The 16,271-nt window shown below is 38.1% G+C and overlaps 1 protein-coding gene and 1 pseudogene across 2 annotated transcripts; both read right to left on the bottom strand.

Moving 5' to 3' along the window:
• Positions 1-160: 160 nt before the first annotated feature.
• Positions 161-5,871, bottom strand: LOC103716209 (clathrin light chain 2-like). The gene is made up of 3 exons (XM_039115140.3): positions 5,291-5,871; positions 936-1,089; positions 161-832 (listed from the first exon to the last, which is right to left on the bottom strand). Exons 1-3 carry the CDS (start codon positions 5,779-5,781, stop codon positions 422-424), a joined length of 1,056 nt encoding a protein of 351 aa, XP_038971068.1. The 5' UTR covers positions 5,782-5,871; the 3' UTR covers positions 161-421.
• Positions 5,872-8,070: 2,199 nt separating this feature from the next.
• On the bottom strand, positions 8,071-11,603 carry LOC103718529 (protein ABCI7, chloroplastic pseudogene; annotated as a pseudogene). Its single transcript, XR_015973942.2, has 3 exons — positions 10,931-11,603; positions 9,447-9,707; positions 8,071-8,457 (listed from the first exon to the last, which is right to left on the bottom strand). The product of XR_015973942.2 is annotated as a protein ABCI7, chloroplastic pseudogene (transcript).
• Between the last annotated feature and the right edge of the window lie 4,668 nt (positions 11,604-16,271).

Raw genomic sequence — 16,271 nt, 5'->3', positions numbered from 1 at the left:
CCTATCCTGAACCAAGCAGCACTGAAGTGCAACTGTTTATGCTCGATCTCTTTTAACATATTTCTGGAGCCAACAAGTTCGCCGAACTTGTGATGGCAGAAACAAAATGATCTAGGAAGATAATCATCCAATCAAATCCATCTCATCCAACCGAGATATCTGATGGAAGGCACCAGCAAATCACACATCCAATATCCTGATTAACGAGGATCCAAGGGTATACAGCCTGGGCTAACAACAGATCTCTACATGATAAAACAATAAAAGGGATTGTAAGTTGGAGGGAAATATAAAAGGAGCTCCATCCCTGCTGCCAAATAGAGAGACGGAGGCTTCCTTCCTACAATATATTTTTCTCAGAACACAAGCAGACCGTCATATCATATATCTACCTATCGTAATTGGGCTTCCAGGGTCGTATTCAGGCAGTGGGAGCTGGCTCTTCCGCCGTGCCTGACTGGGCTTCTGTTGTTGCTGGAGGTGGAGGTTCTTCCTTCGTTGGCTTGGTGCCATTAGCTTTGGCCTCTTTAGTGGGTGCTGCCTGCTTGCTTCCACTGGCTGCTTCTTTAGCTGGGGCTGGTGGGGGAGAGGATTTCATGTGTGGTGGGGGATTGTGTTTGAGTTTGACCAATATCTGGCGCATCCTCGAGACGTCAGTGGGCTTGCCTGGCTTCGGCCCTTGCACAATGGTGATGGACGTCTTTTTCTCTCGCTCTTTCTTTCCCCGCTTCTTCTCAATGCTCGGTAACTCGTGCGGTATCAGCTCCCCAATTGCTTTCCAGTAGTGCTTGTCTGCATTGGCGTGGAACTTCTCTTGATTGGCCAGGAATAGCTGGATCACAGGCGGTACGCAACAAAAATTGCAGCTTTGAAAAAACAGTACAGTGCCCCAAAAAAAATAAAAAGAGTATTGAAACAGCATGATTACTTCATACCTTCTCTCTTTCTCTATTGGTGCTCTTGTTTGTCTCACAGTTTAGTTTCCTTTTCTCATAGAAAGCTCGCTTGTATTCATCAGCTTCAACAATAATTTGGTTCCGTAGCTCCTTTTCCTTCCTTTCTTTCTCCTCCAGAAGGATTGCATTTTGGCTGCTTGCGGTGGTTCGAATTAAAACAACCGTGTCTAATCTTTAACTCCAATATATTCAAACGGAATGCAGTAGGAAAAAGAATTGGGAGAAAAGCTGACATCGTCACTCTAAAGGCACAACTGCTGGTACTCAAACAAAATACAGTGAATCATCCGAGAGGAAAATTAATACATATCATTTTCTTTTTCTGGGATCATATATGGACTGTGAAGACAAGAAGTATATTGATCTAGGTTCAACCTTTTTGATCCAACAAATTCCTCCACAAGATGAAATCTCAGTAAACAATAGCAGGCTAGAATACATTCAACACAAGTCCAAGTCACTAAAAGATAAACACCTAGCAGCCTTTATCAACTACAGATGATCAAATCTACATTAGAATGATCGCAAGTCATCAGGAAACTCAGGTTCATACTATGAATCAGATCAAGCAGCTACTGTCTGGGCTTTGTTCACAGCACATGAAATCCAGACAAGAACCACCATAAACTGTGTATGCATCCACACAAAAACTACCATAACTTTCATGCTCATCCACCACTAACCTATTTCCCATTCCATCTACTCGCTTACCTGCCTTTCAAGCGTATGTGGACCAAAATCATTTAATAAAAAAGAGCATGCAATACCAGTTATAGCAATGTATGTAAAGATTTTTTAAAAAAAATCTCCAGGTAAGATGCAATTTAGCTGTTTAATAAATGGACTTCAGGGTATATTCAATATCATTCCGCTTTTCAAGACAATACCGATACCATGTTCATCATCCTGACCTTGCAATAAGTAGGCGTAGTTCGACTGCTCCACTATTCTTCCAATGGAGGCAAATTTGTAGTCTACTACTTTATAAAAATTTACCATATATTTGTTTAATTAGCAAAGTTTCCATTGCTATGACTGTTCATAAATTGTGAAAACTGTAGAAGACACTAGAAGTTCTCCAGAATAGTGGCCTACAATCTCAAGAAGGGTTCTAAGGTCAATTTGCCATAATCAAACACTCCAATATCTTTTCATTCTTAATCAATTTAGAGTTGAATATATCCAATACTTAAAATTCTTTAAGATAGGGTTAAATATTCCTCATGACTAATCTTCCTACTAAAGTCTTAAGTAATACAAAACTCTATTGAATATCCAAAAATATTTATTTTAAGGCATGGACTATGTTTTGCAAGATACATGACACCACAATAAGTTTCTGCCAGACTTGGTACGAGAAAACTTTATCTCTGAAACATTTCCTCAGAAAACCATCAAGAAGACAACAATAGTAGTCTCCCTCCCTTAAGTCAAATGATCAGCCTCCCCCTTAATACGATTTTAGGTAACACTCATTTTTTTTAACAAACTATAAATATGACCAGGAAAATGCCCAAAAGGCTGTATCTCTTCCATTAACTAATTAGATCTTACAAATTTTGATCTTTCATTTATTCCTACCTAGCTTACCATCCATCTTGAAAATCATCTGAAGATCTTGAGTCTCCGCATCCCTTTTAAAGGTATGTGCATTTTTCCAATTTCTGAATTTTAACGGGACGATAATGATATGGCTGATGTTTTGAGGGATGCAATACAAGACTACATATCAGTTCACCATTTGGGATTACAAGGCAGATGGTGATTATTGACCGGTGATGTCTCCTTGGTTTTGCATCTTCTCAAGGATATGGGAATTCCAAACAATATCTATTCATCCACACTATAGGTTATTAAGCTCCAGATCAAATCAAAGATTTCTGCTTGTAGCACTACCCCAAGTATCAGATCAACTCTATGTAACATATCTTCCCTTCTTTCCCCTTCACCTGCACCATACAAAATTTGGAGGAACACTCGATAATTGCACTCCTGCACACAAGAATACAACAGGCCACACACACACTAGCTAGCATTTTTAAGATTCATGACATGCCACTCTGTTGACTATAGTTGCCTTGCCCAAATACCTAGCCCTGAATAAAGGGTTGAAATCAAGTTGAGTAGGTTGTAAGCATCATCAAATTGTACTGAAACATACTTTAATCCATACAACTGACCCCATACAGATTAGATAAGGCTTGTGAACCATCATCACTGTCAGGCTTGGTAGGATGCCAATCTGGCCTTGTGAAATCAAAGCAAAAAGAAAAGCAATAGCTAAGTATGCAGCTTGGAGGATATAGCCAACCTATGTTTCAGGAGCTGTGGAAGGAAACTTGGAAAAAGAAAACTATAAAAAAAATACAGCTAGATAAAAAATGATTCAGAAAATGGCTGCCTTACAATATAAGGATTATTAACAAACATGATAAGAATGATTTCTAGACACTCTCATTCAAACAAGCAATTGACCTTCAGAGAGATGAAATGATTTCTTTTTGAGTATGTCATCTTAATTTTCCAAATACTTTAATCCTATGAGATTGTCTTCATCAAGTGGCTTGAATGGAACAAAATTCCTCACTTCAACCATGACTTATTTGCATCCCTTATCTATCGAAGGCATCATTCATATCGCTTGTACAGACCCAATCCACCACCGAAATACTAAACCAACATGCTCAAGATAGTAATATTTTGTCAGCCACAGAAGAAGTTTAAATTGCTCGCACTTCATTTCATACACTAGTCAATTTTATGGTCCTTCTAACGAATGGATGCATCAAAAGAGTCAATTAAACTTTAAAAAAAAAGTACAATAACAACTCAATTTTCCACACGAACATCCAACTCTCCATTTTGACACATTATAGATGACTGCTAACAGATTTTTATAAAACTCACAATGACCTCCAAAGATCAGATGATGATCATTTAATAACTCATGAAGAACACTACATTTTTAGAGAACATGCGTGGACACTTCTCACAATAAAAATAACAAAACTTTTCCATCCTTCCATTCAAAAAACATATTTTCTCTCATGATTCTAATATAAGTTTGACTCTCCAGAAACAGATTCAACTTCTCACCGCCTTAAAGTCCTTAACAGACAATACTTCATGTACTTGCATTACCAAGTTCCCATGCGAATTTTCTTCCAAAACTGCAGATTTCAAAGTGAACATAATTACTGTGTTTAATATCAAAACTTGAAGGTGATACATATGGAAGAGAGGCTTTGTTATTTATCAGCAAGGGCAAGCCATCTGGTCATCCTCCACAGCCTACAAAGCGCTATCCCATCTATTTGGCACCAACTCCTGCTAGGCAGTAAAACAATCACTCCCCATATTGGAAGGCCCTGTATCAAGGATCTAAGTTCTCCATCATGGTTGGATCTCTAAGTATCAGAATAGCCAATACCAAGCCCAGTCAGCCATAACTTGTTAAAGATTTGATATAGAATTATGACTAGCTCTAATCCTAGTAATAAAGGGTCCTAATTTTTTTTCAAAAAAAAAAAAAAAGCAAACTTGCTCTAGTGATTAAACATGAAATGCTAATATATAAGGTTCGCCATTGGGCTTAGGTTTCAAGATCAAAGGAACTATATAAATTTATATATGGCCCTCAACCACTGTTCGGTCAAATTACAGACACCCAACCCCTGAACTAAGCCTTCAAGAGCACCACCAGGCACCAAGAAATGCCTACTATAACTTTTTGAGTGATGATATATACCTTGACAACACTCTTGTAGAAAACCCACCAACCAACTGGTAACATAACCCTTCTCTTCCTAGATGCAGATTACTTAACTCTAACTCATGAGACTGCGGGTGTTCATGTCATTACTCATAAAAGTGCATGTAGTCAGTGCAAACAGGAAGCAAAGTTTACTAACAAATCATGAAACCGTAAAAGCTCGTGATATCCTCGATGCTATGAAGCTAAGTTTATTGATAATTCATGGAACAGTAAGCGCCCGTGTCATCCTCTATGCTACGAGTGCTACGTGCATCAAGCAACGAGACGATCGATTTCTGTACGTATAGAAAAGCCCTGATCCAAGAAAAACAAAACTCAAGATCTTGAAAGAAAATCAGCTGTAAAACCTGGATCACAAAAATATCAATTTCTTGGGTTTGTTACCATGAAGGACGAACAGAAAACAACAGATCTAAGCAATATCAAATCAAATGTCAGACCCGATCATGAAGACATATATCACCAAGAGCTACATGTTCAAACAAATCAACACGATTCAAGGAAAGTATGAACGAAAGATAGCATCATAAGAGCAGATCCGTGAAAATAGAGGCCTCACCGACGCCACTCCCGCAGGATAAACCCCTCCTCCGGCTGCATCTCGTCCGGGGACGGAAGGATCGGACTGTCAGTAGCAAATACCCCCCCGTGATCCGCCACCTCGTAGGCCTTCCCGTTTGATTCCGGCATCGAGAACGAGGAAGGCGTGGAGGCGAAGTCCGGGTGAGGAGCCGGGGGGCGGTAGCCGAAGCCCTCGGGGGAGGGAGGGAAGTTGCCGTCCCCGAAGACGTGGCGGACGGGGACATCATCGTCGCCGCCATCGAAGGCCTCGGAGTCAGCGCCGACTCCGCCGCCGTGAAAGCCTGCGGCGGGGGAGTCGTCGGCGGCGTCCTTGGAGTCCTCGTCGGCGGCGAAGGAGGAGTAGGCGTCGAAGCGCTGGGAGGGGAGGCGGGGGTCGTATCCGATGTAGCCGTCGTCGTCGAAAGGGCGGGCGGATCCCCTCACCACCTCCTCGCCGTCGTTGCCAAAGGCGTCGAAAGAGGAAGCCATCTCTCGCCCTCTTTCTTTCCTCTTTCTTGCCCGCTGGGAGGTCGGTGGAAGAAACGGGGCGACAGACGGTCTGGTGATATTTATAAGTGCGGGCTGAGTGACCAAACAGCCCTTCTGATATTTAAGAGGCGACTGGTGAGGAGGTAATGCGTCCTCACTCCTCATTAGCAGCCGATGTGGGAGGAAAATAAAAATTTCTATTAAAACAATTTTTTTTAAAGAGGATAATGATAATATTTAATGGTTTACTAATAATATAAATATATATAAAAAATTCAATTTCCAAGATTCAGCTGCAAGATGAGGTCACGAAAAACGCCAATTTTGTGAACTAATCTGATTTATACTGAATCTTGGCTTCAGCTTACCCTCTTTTTTTTTTGTAGAAATTTGTTATTAAATGCATGCTTCAATAGTGTAGGTTTACACACAAGAAACCACCTCTAGAACTTCCCTAGCATTTCAAAGACCAGAGAGTTGCATGAACTAGTAACACATCAAAGCTAAGAAACTTGAGAACTCCACAGTAGAAGGAAATGAGGTGAAAGTCTTGAACATGGAACTTAATACATGTGTTTTTCTTTTTTTATGTAGCTGGTGAAGTAGCTGAATATCATGGATCTTTAATCAATTTGAGGAAAAAGAAGAATATGAATTAAATTGGTTGGAAGAGAGAGCTGATCCTGAAAAGCAAAACCGAGATTGAGACACAATTAAGTTGGATCCATAACATGTCAATATGCAGCAATTTCATGAATTAAAATCACAAATAGATCTGTCTTGTTCTTTAAGAGGAGCAATACAAGCTGATGGTTCAGATAAAATTTGCAGGATGCTTTGAGAAGCAGGTGCGCAACCTTCCACAAGGTTTTCTTAGAAGGAGTTCTTAAGAAACCTCATGGGGGTGCCTTATCTGTCTCTCACTAGAAAGTAAAATTAGATGAATAACAGATGGGCATATAGGCAGACACATAGGAAATATCTCATGCATTGCTCCGCTGTCGACATTTTTTATTTTCACATTATGGGGATAAAATTAGAGAAATGCACTAGTTTTACAAAATGAATTCAATATCTTTTTGATTTGTTGCAAATTGCAAGGCCAATCCAAGAGGGCCAACCATTACAAACTGACTTCAAAAGTTTGCCACGCCTACATTACCCAATCCGATGTATTTGCTTCTTAATTCTAATATTACTTGGGTTGAGACGGGCCGGGTCATGTTGATTTGGCTTAGGTCAATCAGGTCGACCGAAGCGAGCTTAGGTTATGTCAGCTTGCTTAGATAAGGCTTGATCCAAGTTGAATGAAACATAGCCTTAATTTTGGTTGGATTGTGTTAAAGAGAAGTAATTTATAGGTTGATGTTGACTAACCAAACCTACTTGAGTAGTGTATTGACCAACCATAATCAACATACAACATGGGTTGAGCCAGATCAGACTCAAGTTGGTCCGAACCTAGTTGAACACTGGAACAACATAAGCTGACAAGGAAAATGCTGAAACTGCACAGAAGTTCCCCAAACATAACGCTAACATGGAAGGAAAGAACAGGACATTTACCGAAAAACAGAAAACCTACCAATCTTTATAAGCTGATCGCCGCCATGAATCGCATCATATCCTCCTGTCATGCATGTCAAACCAGAACTAAGCAAGGATTAGTCTAGCATGCAATAGCATTGCTCAACCAATGAAGAATGCCAAGAATGAATTTAGTTCTGCCATTACCAATTTTTAGTACATTTCCTAAAGAAAATAATGATTTTGGAATGGGGAATAATCTTGATAGTATGTAGCAGATTCAATACAAGGAACCATTATTTGGACCAGACAAATTTTTACTAACCAAATGCTGTAGCATTTCTATGACCAATATATGTCAGAAATTGCAGTTTTAAATTTAGCGTCTAACAAGAGATAACAAAAGAATAAATTAAAGGAAGTTGCTAATATCTGGTTACTGAAGCATGAAAAGCAGTAGCCTGGAACATGCTCATAACTCATAAGTAAGCTTCTTTACGTTTACAAGTTTCATGATATCTTGCCCAAATACCGAGAAATAAATCATAGGATCATTCTGTCACTAAGAAAAAATTTGAAGTTTGCTAGAAGCTGGCAGGTTAAGTTTTGACTCCTCATTTGACCCACAATGCTTCATTGCATTAAATATTACCCCGTCTTAGACTTTGATGTTTGGACTTTGTAAAACTAAATTAAAGCATTCTTTCTCCTTTTTCAACACTTTTCTTTCAACTTACCACCTTTTTCCCACAGAGAGGTATATAAAGTAACACGAAGCTCTCGTTATAAACAACAAAAAATAGGATTACAATCAAATTAGAAGAATTGCACATTCAATATTTCATTCATAGATTTGCTATTAATTCGTTAACTTGGCTAGTTACACTTTTCTGAATGGACTCAAATGGAATGTGTGCCATGACCTCAGCTCCGAATGAGAAGACTAGAGCATCTCTTGCTGTTTGCAAATCCACACCCCTTGCCCGAAAATAAAAGAGTTGGCCTTCTTCAAGGTCACTAATAGCAGCTCCATGAGAACATTCGACATCATCAGCAATGATTAGCAGGTTAGGTTTTACATTTGCAGTTGCTCAAGAGGCCAAGAGGAGGGTTCTTGTCAGCTGCCAAGCATCAGTTTGCTGTGCAAATCTGTAAAATGCAAAATTTAAGATCTGAAAATGAAGCTTTTAACAATAAATTTACACATTTGGGTACGAAAAGAAGATATGTTTTGCATGGTTGATGACTACCCCCTGAGAAGTATCTTAGCATGGTCATAATAAATAAAAAATAAAAAAGGAGCTATAAATTTCTCTGCCAATAACATATGGAACAAATTCAAAAATTAATAAACGGGATGCTCAAAGGCATATCAGATTTACTATCATTTATAAGCTAAAAGGTTAGGTTCAAGTTATACTGAGTGTAACACTCGGGGCCGGCCCGACCCTTAGGCAACTGAGGCGGTCGCCTAAGGCTCCGGCCCAAAGAAGGCCCACCACAGGAAATGCCTCAAAGACAAAATGGAAAAAAAAGCCCCCCTGTGAATTCGCCTTAGGCCGGCCCACTGTAGGGAAGGCCTCAAAGACAAAACGGCCTTAGGCCCCCAAATACATTGAGCCGCTCCTGGTAACACTTGTAAAGTTGCACCTTTTTTGAATTGAACGATGAAAGCACCATATCAATTATCCGAGCCGATGGATATGATATATTACCTTTAAACTACTTGCACACTATATGATTTAGAGACCTCTACCTATGCATCAAGTGGTAAGAAATTGGACAGTTTAAATAACACAAAATAATATATGTTTCTTGACCACGTGAAACATAAAGTAGGGGTCTCTAATCATATGATGCTTAGTGTGTAAGCAAGTTAGAGATAGTAGTCACATGCAATGGGTCGTTTCATCAATATGAGACCCCCATCGTCCAATTCAAAAACTATGCAACTCCATAAGAGTTACACCAGGTGTAACTTGGTCGTGCCCTAAGCAAAAATATATAGTCACATTTTAGAGCTTCCGAAGTGGCATTTTTCATAGCATAGAATTCTTGAGAAACTCTCCACTAAGTTCCAGGGAAGCTTCTGAAACATGAACATATTTAGAAAGTTGCCGGGAATATGAAGTTGATACCTGTTGACCTCAATGTTTCCATCAAATACAGCCTGCCCTGAAGAATGGGATACGATGCACTTGTGAAGTTGCCGGGAATATCCTCTAGGATGATCCAGGACTAATCTGCTATGCAGATCTTGCGTCTGATTGCTTTGAGATACATGAAATGCTGTCGGTTCTGTCACAGTGTCAGGGCCCAGTTGCAAGAAAATGGAGATTATGCCTGCTTAGCCTTCCACCAGTACTTATCTCAATGAGCTCATAGGAACTAGATAATTCCTGCAAATATCAATGCATAGTTAATCCCCAACAGTTACTACAGAAATTTAGAGATCTTCAATTTTGATGCCATCAAAAAACCAACAGGAAAGCTTGATCACCAACTCTCCTCCTTCCCTTGATACGCAGCAGGTGCATTAACAACCTGAATCACTATTCTGGTTCTTCCAATGTTAAAGTTTACTACTTTAACATATTAACCCTTACTTTCTAAGGGCTACATACATACAACACTATGAACACCAATGAAAGCTGTAGGAAGAATGAGACCTATTTCAAAGTCAGAGCTTATACTTTTACAGTATTCCATCAGCCAAACATCAATAATCCACCATTCATTTAAGGCTATCAACATAACTTTGCCGCCCCCCATGTTGAAAATTTCAATGCCCATTTAATTTCCACAGAATGATGGTCTTACATATTTCCAACAAGAAAATCAGAATGTAATCAGCCATCACAAAAATAAAAGCAATCCAGCATGACACAACACAAAAGGATATTATTACGGCAAAACACAAGATTGGATTTTTTCCCCTTTTTGAGTATTATTTTAGTTTTCTAAAATAACTATATAGCTGGAAGAGCAAATAACTCATTTTGGCCAAAAGCTCTTATACAAAGCCCCAAATCCTTTTTCAGATAAAAAGCTTTTAGATAATCAGCATCTCTTTTTTTCTATGTATAGGAAAAAGGGGGTTGTGCCCCCCAATAAAGACCACCGAAAGAAAGAAAGAAACAGAGAGAACACAATGCAGACAGCAAACAAGATCTAACAAACCATCCCATCCACTATGGATAATCAGCATATCTTTGAACACGGTTCTCGAAACTAGATTACCTGCAGCAACCAACCCATGAAGGTTCTCAAGAAACTAATTTGCAAGCCAAGAAAAGATTATCAAATTTAGGACATGATTCCAACTCGATAGTGACTCGCATTTTTCAACCTTTTAATTTAATAACCTTTACTTAACATTGAATATTTTGCAAATTCATGATTAAAGTTTGCAACTTATAATGGCCTGCCCCATGCAATGTCACTCGATATTCTTCCAGAGACTGCACTGCTTCCCTCCAAAGCAAGATTAATCAATAACTAAAGAACTACAAATCTAAACATACATCATTAAGCTTGAAGATCACAAAGCACTATCTTTCAGATATAAAACCAATTGAATTCTGAAGAATAAATTTAACCATAATGGCGTGCAAGAAGTCACCTGCCGAGCAAGAGTCCACTTGATATGAACTGCATTCACCGACTGCCTCTGCACATAAGAACGGGACACCTTGGCACCCTCCTTGATCACAATCTCCATCGCCGAGTTAGCCCAGTAGCACCTCTCCCTCCCTCCCGACCCCCGAGTGCTCCTCCACGATCGCAAGCTCCGCCCCTTTCTCCACCACAATCAAAACCCTCGGATTCGACACCGACAACCGCTGCGACCCGATTTCATCCCCCTCGGAGTGGCAGAGCCGAACATGAATTAGCTCGTCAACGACCCGCACCCGGCCGGGATGTAAATCACGGTGATATCGGGGGCGCCGACGCCGTTCAAGTCCCAGAACAGGTCTCGATCTTGGAATTCGTCGGCGGAGGCGAGGGCGGCGAGGAGGCGGTCGTAGAGGGCACCAGGGGGGGCGGCGGAGACGCTGCCCGCGAAGGCGCCAGCAGGGACGAAGGAGAGGCGGGAGAGGAGGAGGCAAAGTGGCCGTCAACGAGGGATATGAGATTGGGGGAAAGAGAATCGAGGGAGGAGGAGGGGAAGGAGGGGGTGGGGCGGGGAGGATGGAGGAGTTTTTGAGAAAGGAGGTGTCGGTGAACCGAAAGGGATCGTCTTTGGAGGAGGGCCAGAATCGGGAGAGGAGGAAGTGGGAGGAGGAGTCGGGAAGTTAGATATGGATAAAAATTTTAAATATCTGACTAATATCCATATGCCTATATGTATTCCACAAAGAAAAAATAATATAAACATAAATAAACAACAATTCTGTTTTTATTTATAATTCTGTTTAATTTTATATAGCAGTAATAATTTTTTTAAAAAAATAATTGACAATATTAATATATTGTTGACTGGACTTATCTTTTACTGAGTAATATCTTTTATTCTATAATAATAAAATTTAATTATCCAATTTATATCGAATTTATATTCATAGTTCCAACATGCAATTTGTATTCATATCCACTTAAAATAAATATGAATATAAATTTTTATATCTAACTAATATTTACATCCATATCTGTATTCGTCAAACAAAACAAATAGCGATATGAATATAAAATTTCTCAAAAAAATGGGTCTCCATTGAATATAGATTGATTTTATATTTTATTATATTATATAGGCTAAATTATTATCTGAATAAATACTTAAAAAATCCAAAATTAATTTATCATCATATTGTTAATTTGGGTCATGTTGTCTGAGCTATGTGGTGCAATAAATATTAGTGTAAGCCTGGATTGGTTAATAAGCTCTTTGATGGGTAGACTTATTAATATTATATTATTGGGAATAAGTTTCCACTTCATTCCTATATCTATTGGTATGAGATTCTAGAATATCCTGGATCGTACATTCTTAGAAAATACCTATCCCATTAATAAGGCAGACATCAAAGAAGAGAATGATAGAAAAATCTATCTATCCTTGTATTTCTTCTTCCAAAAGAATCTCAATGTATGCCTTGGTCTTTTTTTCTTTTTTTTTTTCCGCGCCCTATGCTTCTCTAAGTTGATCATGAAAATCAGTAACTAAAGCAATCCTTATCCGATTCGACTTTAGCCTTACATCATATTACTATGTGTACAATTTTCGTACCAAAAACTTTCCCCCCACCATTGGCATTCCGAACAGTGTTAGAGGACCGACCAGACTACCAAAAGGATTGTGTTATAAAGCACAGCATGTAACTGATCAGGTACCATTTCGGCACGTTTATCTAGATAAGGCCCTTCCTCAAAATAACTAATGTCATGGAGATTTTTTTTTTTCTGATAGAAACATTATGGAGATTGAAATCTTGCATTCGAGGAATCTTATCAAACTTTTTTATAAAAAAAATGAAAAAAATAAGGCTAAGAGATTTATAAGCTCATAGAAGCCCACATCATCCTTTTGTTCAACTTTAAATGGTGAATTATCACTAAAATATGAGTTACAACTCTCTGATATAATATTAGTACATCTCTATATATATAAATATTATACAAGCTTTTATAAGAAGAGAAGATGGTTCCATGGATTCCTGCAAAGTTTTACTCTTGAGGTCCATCTTCACGTAATCGACTGTAGGAACTTCCATTTTATCTAAATATATTTTTTTGAGATGACATTATATGGTAAATTAAAGTAGGCTACTTACGAAAAATATTGAGTGAGGTATAGACTAAAACCTCCTCCAACCATAAATATCTCTAGATCCAGACTAATAGCCACACTACCAATCATAATAAATTATCTTCAAATACAAATACTGGATTTCAGACGAACATGCATCATCAAAACTCAAGGTGGGAGGAAGAACTTGGCATTTCAACAACTTTGATCCTTTTGATTAGGGGCCTTACATGAAAATTCTACTTGGGGTTCTAATTTTATCATTCATTTGTTTGCTCCCGAACACAATTTCCTACAATTCGGTAATGCCACTCTTCCTTGAAAAACGAAGGCTGGTATGGTTGGTGCAGGTCTAATGGTTTCCCAAAGGCAAAGGGGCACGGTTAATTTTGGCCCACTGGATGGTTGAAGCAATAAGTTCCACTAGAGCAAAATGTCATGGAAATATTATTGCTTTTGGATTTAAGAACAACTTGCATCATCATTTGAATGCCGTTTTTAAAGTCCCAAATGTATCGTGCATAGCACCCAAATGTTCTATTGGAAAATTTCTCATCTAGGGTGGTTGAATCCTGTCAAATTCTATCCACCATTTCTCTGAATCCCAGTATGCCAGTCATCTCTGTACGCCCTATGGTGGCATTTGGTTATCTAAATAGAAATATCAAGATGATCTTAGATCGTCGATGATTCTTATCTCGAAATAATCTGATACCAACAATCTAAGATCACTGTATTTAGTATGCTACATTTCAATAGTTAAAGATTTTTAGGTATCCACGAGTATTCTGTTTGATATTTCATGAAAATCCAAGATCAATGACCATTAAAATATATTTCATAAAAATATGTTTATTAATCATATAAAATATATTATAACAAATTATTAATATATTTCATAAAAAAATATTTATTAATCTTATAAATTGTTAATGCTATAAAGATATATTAATTGTTATTATAGAACTAATATATTTTTATTTATACTTATAATATATTATTTTTAATACTAATATTTATTTTGATTAAAAAATAAGGCAAATAGAAGTAATATATTAAATAATTTTATTATAAAAATATAAAGTATAATAATATATGTCTATTATAATTCAATTATATATTCTAATATAACATATATCATTATAAATATAGTATATATAATATCGAATGGTATATTGATATACCATTTTTTTCGTTACACTTAGGAGTATTTTTATCCTCAAATTTTAACCCAAGATCACTACTTAGATTTCCGATCTCAAGCACAAGTATCCTATTATTAGGTTTGATGGTAATTTGAGAAATTGAGGTGATTGGGGATCACTATCGCATAGAATGATTATGGTATCACCAAACATGATGATCTCATGATGTACACCCATTCATCCTTGGGATCAACACTCCATGCAAAACGCCTCCTGCATGCACAAATTGACTCCCAACATCTATTCTTATCCATTCGAGCGAGTGACAAGGCAAGGCCGGCCCAACTCTTAAGCGACTGAGACGGTCGCCTAAAGCCCCGGCTCAAAGAAGCTCACCACAGGATAGGCCTCAAAGACAAAACAGAAAGAAAAAATGCCTTTCTTAGTAAGTTTGCCTAAGGCCGACCTATTGCAGAGAAGGCACGGAAAGGAAAGAGACTTATCTTAGTAAGTTCACCTTAGGGCTCGTTTAGTTCGTGGAAAGCATTTTTTCTCCTAAGAATATGATTCCTGGGAAGTAGATTCTTAGGAAGAAGATTCTTGAAAAAATACTTTTGGCATGTTTGGTTGACCATGAGAAAGTAATAGATTTTCGGAGTGCTTATATTTGGTTGACCATCCACTTTTCTGGAAAAGTTATGTGTAATTCTTATTATACCCTTAATAAAAATTAGGTTTTTTAATACCTTTTTAATGCTAAAGGGTTTTTTTGGAAAAAAAATAAAAATGGAGTGATTCTCGGCTCATGGAAAAGTAACTTTTCCATGTTTCTCATTGGAAAGATTTTTCATAAAATGTGGGAATCATATTTTCATGAAAATACAATTTTTCCATTTCTCTTATATGAAAACTCCAACCAAATAAAAGGCATCGCATTACTTTTTCGTTGATCATACTTTCTTCCTTTCTTTTTCTGCAAACCAAACAAGCGTTTAGAGTCTTGGACCTTCGAATGTATTGAGGTGCTCTTGTGAGAAGGTTAACCGGGCGCTTGGTTGGTTTGATGGTCCTGCTCCCCGTGGCCAACCCAAGTGGGCCAACACCGTTCGGAGGCTTCCATCTATTAGTTTAATCCACCTTCCTTGACAGCCTGGCTGAGCAAATGCTTCTTTGCGCGCGAGCATGCACGGAAAAGCTGCGGCCAAAACGAAAGAGGCTCCTACGCCGGGCCGGACCACACCTTTGAAAACGAGTACGACTGTTCGTGCTCGATGACAACCATGTTTTTTCTTTTTGTTATTTTTTATTTGGTGAGTAAGGCGTTACAATCCGCGTTACATGTATAACACTGGCTTGTGTCTCAGACGTCGCATGCTGCCACATCAGAATGATCACCAGCCTGCGACCGTGCAGGTATCGAGCTTTTTCACATTTATATAAAAAAACCTAATAATACTGTAGATGACTAACCATGCTAAATTTACATTATGAAATTTTTCTACATATCTTCAGATTTTTTTTAATATTTTATTTTCTGATTTGGTGGATACATTTACACTCATTTTAGATAATTAGTTTATCTATTTTATTAATTTATTAAAAAAAGAAGAGAGAGGGCGACACCACTAATAGGCATCGAGAAATAATGATTTTTTGGAAGCTATAAAATATGCCCCAAAAGCTTGCACATAGTGCAGAACTCTCTTCAACAAATTGCATCCATCGCCAATCCACTTTGGTTCTTATAAAGATCCTAATCTTCCATTAGATATCTCTCTCTTACCAAATTTATTGCTACCAAATGCCACTCCATTCACTTGCCATGAGGTGATTGAAGATTGGTGCAGTACGCAAGGCTAGATGGATGTTAGATCTTGGTGTAATTTAGCCATTCATTTGTCTTTAGCATTTTAATTACAAAAATGGGGAAAAAAAATCTCTTAGGGTGCTTATCATTCATTCAAAATGTTCTCCATACACATGCAATGACTGCTAATATGCATTGGTTCGTGGCATCAATTCATCCGAGTTAAAATACGAATTCATTTTATTCAAAGATATATTATCTT

This window comes from Phoenix dactylifera, chromosome 16, assembly GCF_051530095.1.
Source record: "Phoenix dactylifera cultivar Ajwa chromosome 16, Ajwa_hap1_PhDact_Kaust_v1.1, whole genome shotgun sequence".
Taxonomy (NCBI): domain Eukaryota; kingdom Viridiplantae; phylum Streptophyta; class Magnoliopsida; order Arecales; family Arecaceae; genus Phoenix; species Phoenix dactylifera.
Note: the sequence above shows the minus strand (reverse complement) of the source record. Positions and strands in the feature narration are given on the sequence as shown.

Excerpts from the sequence above, each read along its gene's own strand:
- LOC103716209 (XM_039115140.3), bottom strand. The coding sequence starts at position 5,781 with ATGGCTTCCTCTTTCGACGCCTTTGGCAACGACGGCGAGGAGGTGGTG. Across the intron at positions 1,090-5,290 it reads ATCCTGCGGGAGTGGCGTCG|CCAAAATGCAATCCTTCTGG; the intron begins GTGAGGCCTCTA and ends CACCGCAAGCAG. Across the intron at positions 833-935 it reads CCAATAGAGAAAGAGAGAAG|CTATTCCTGGCCAATCAAGA; the intron begins GTATGAAGTAAT and ends CCTGTGATCCAG.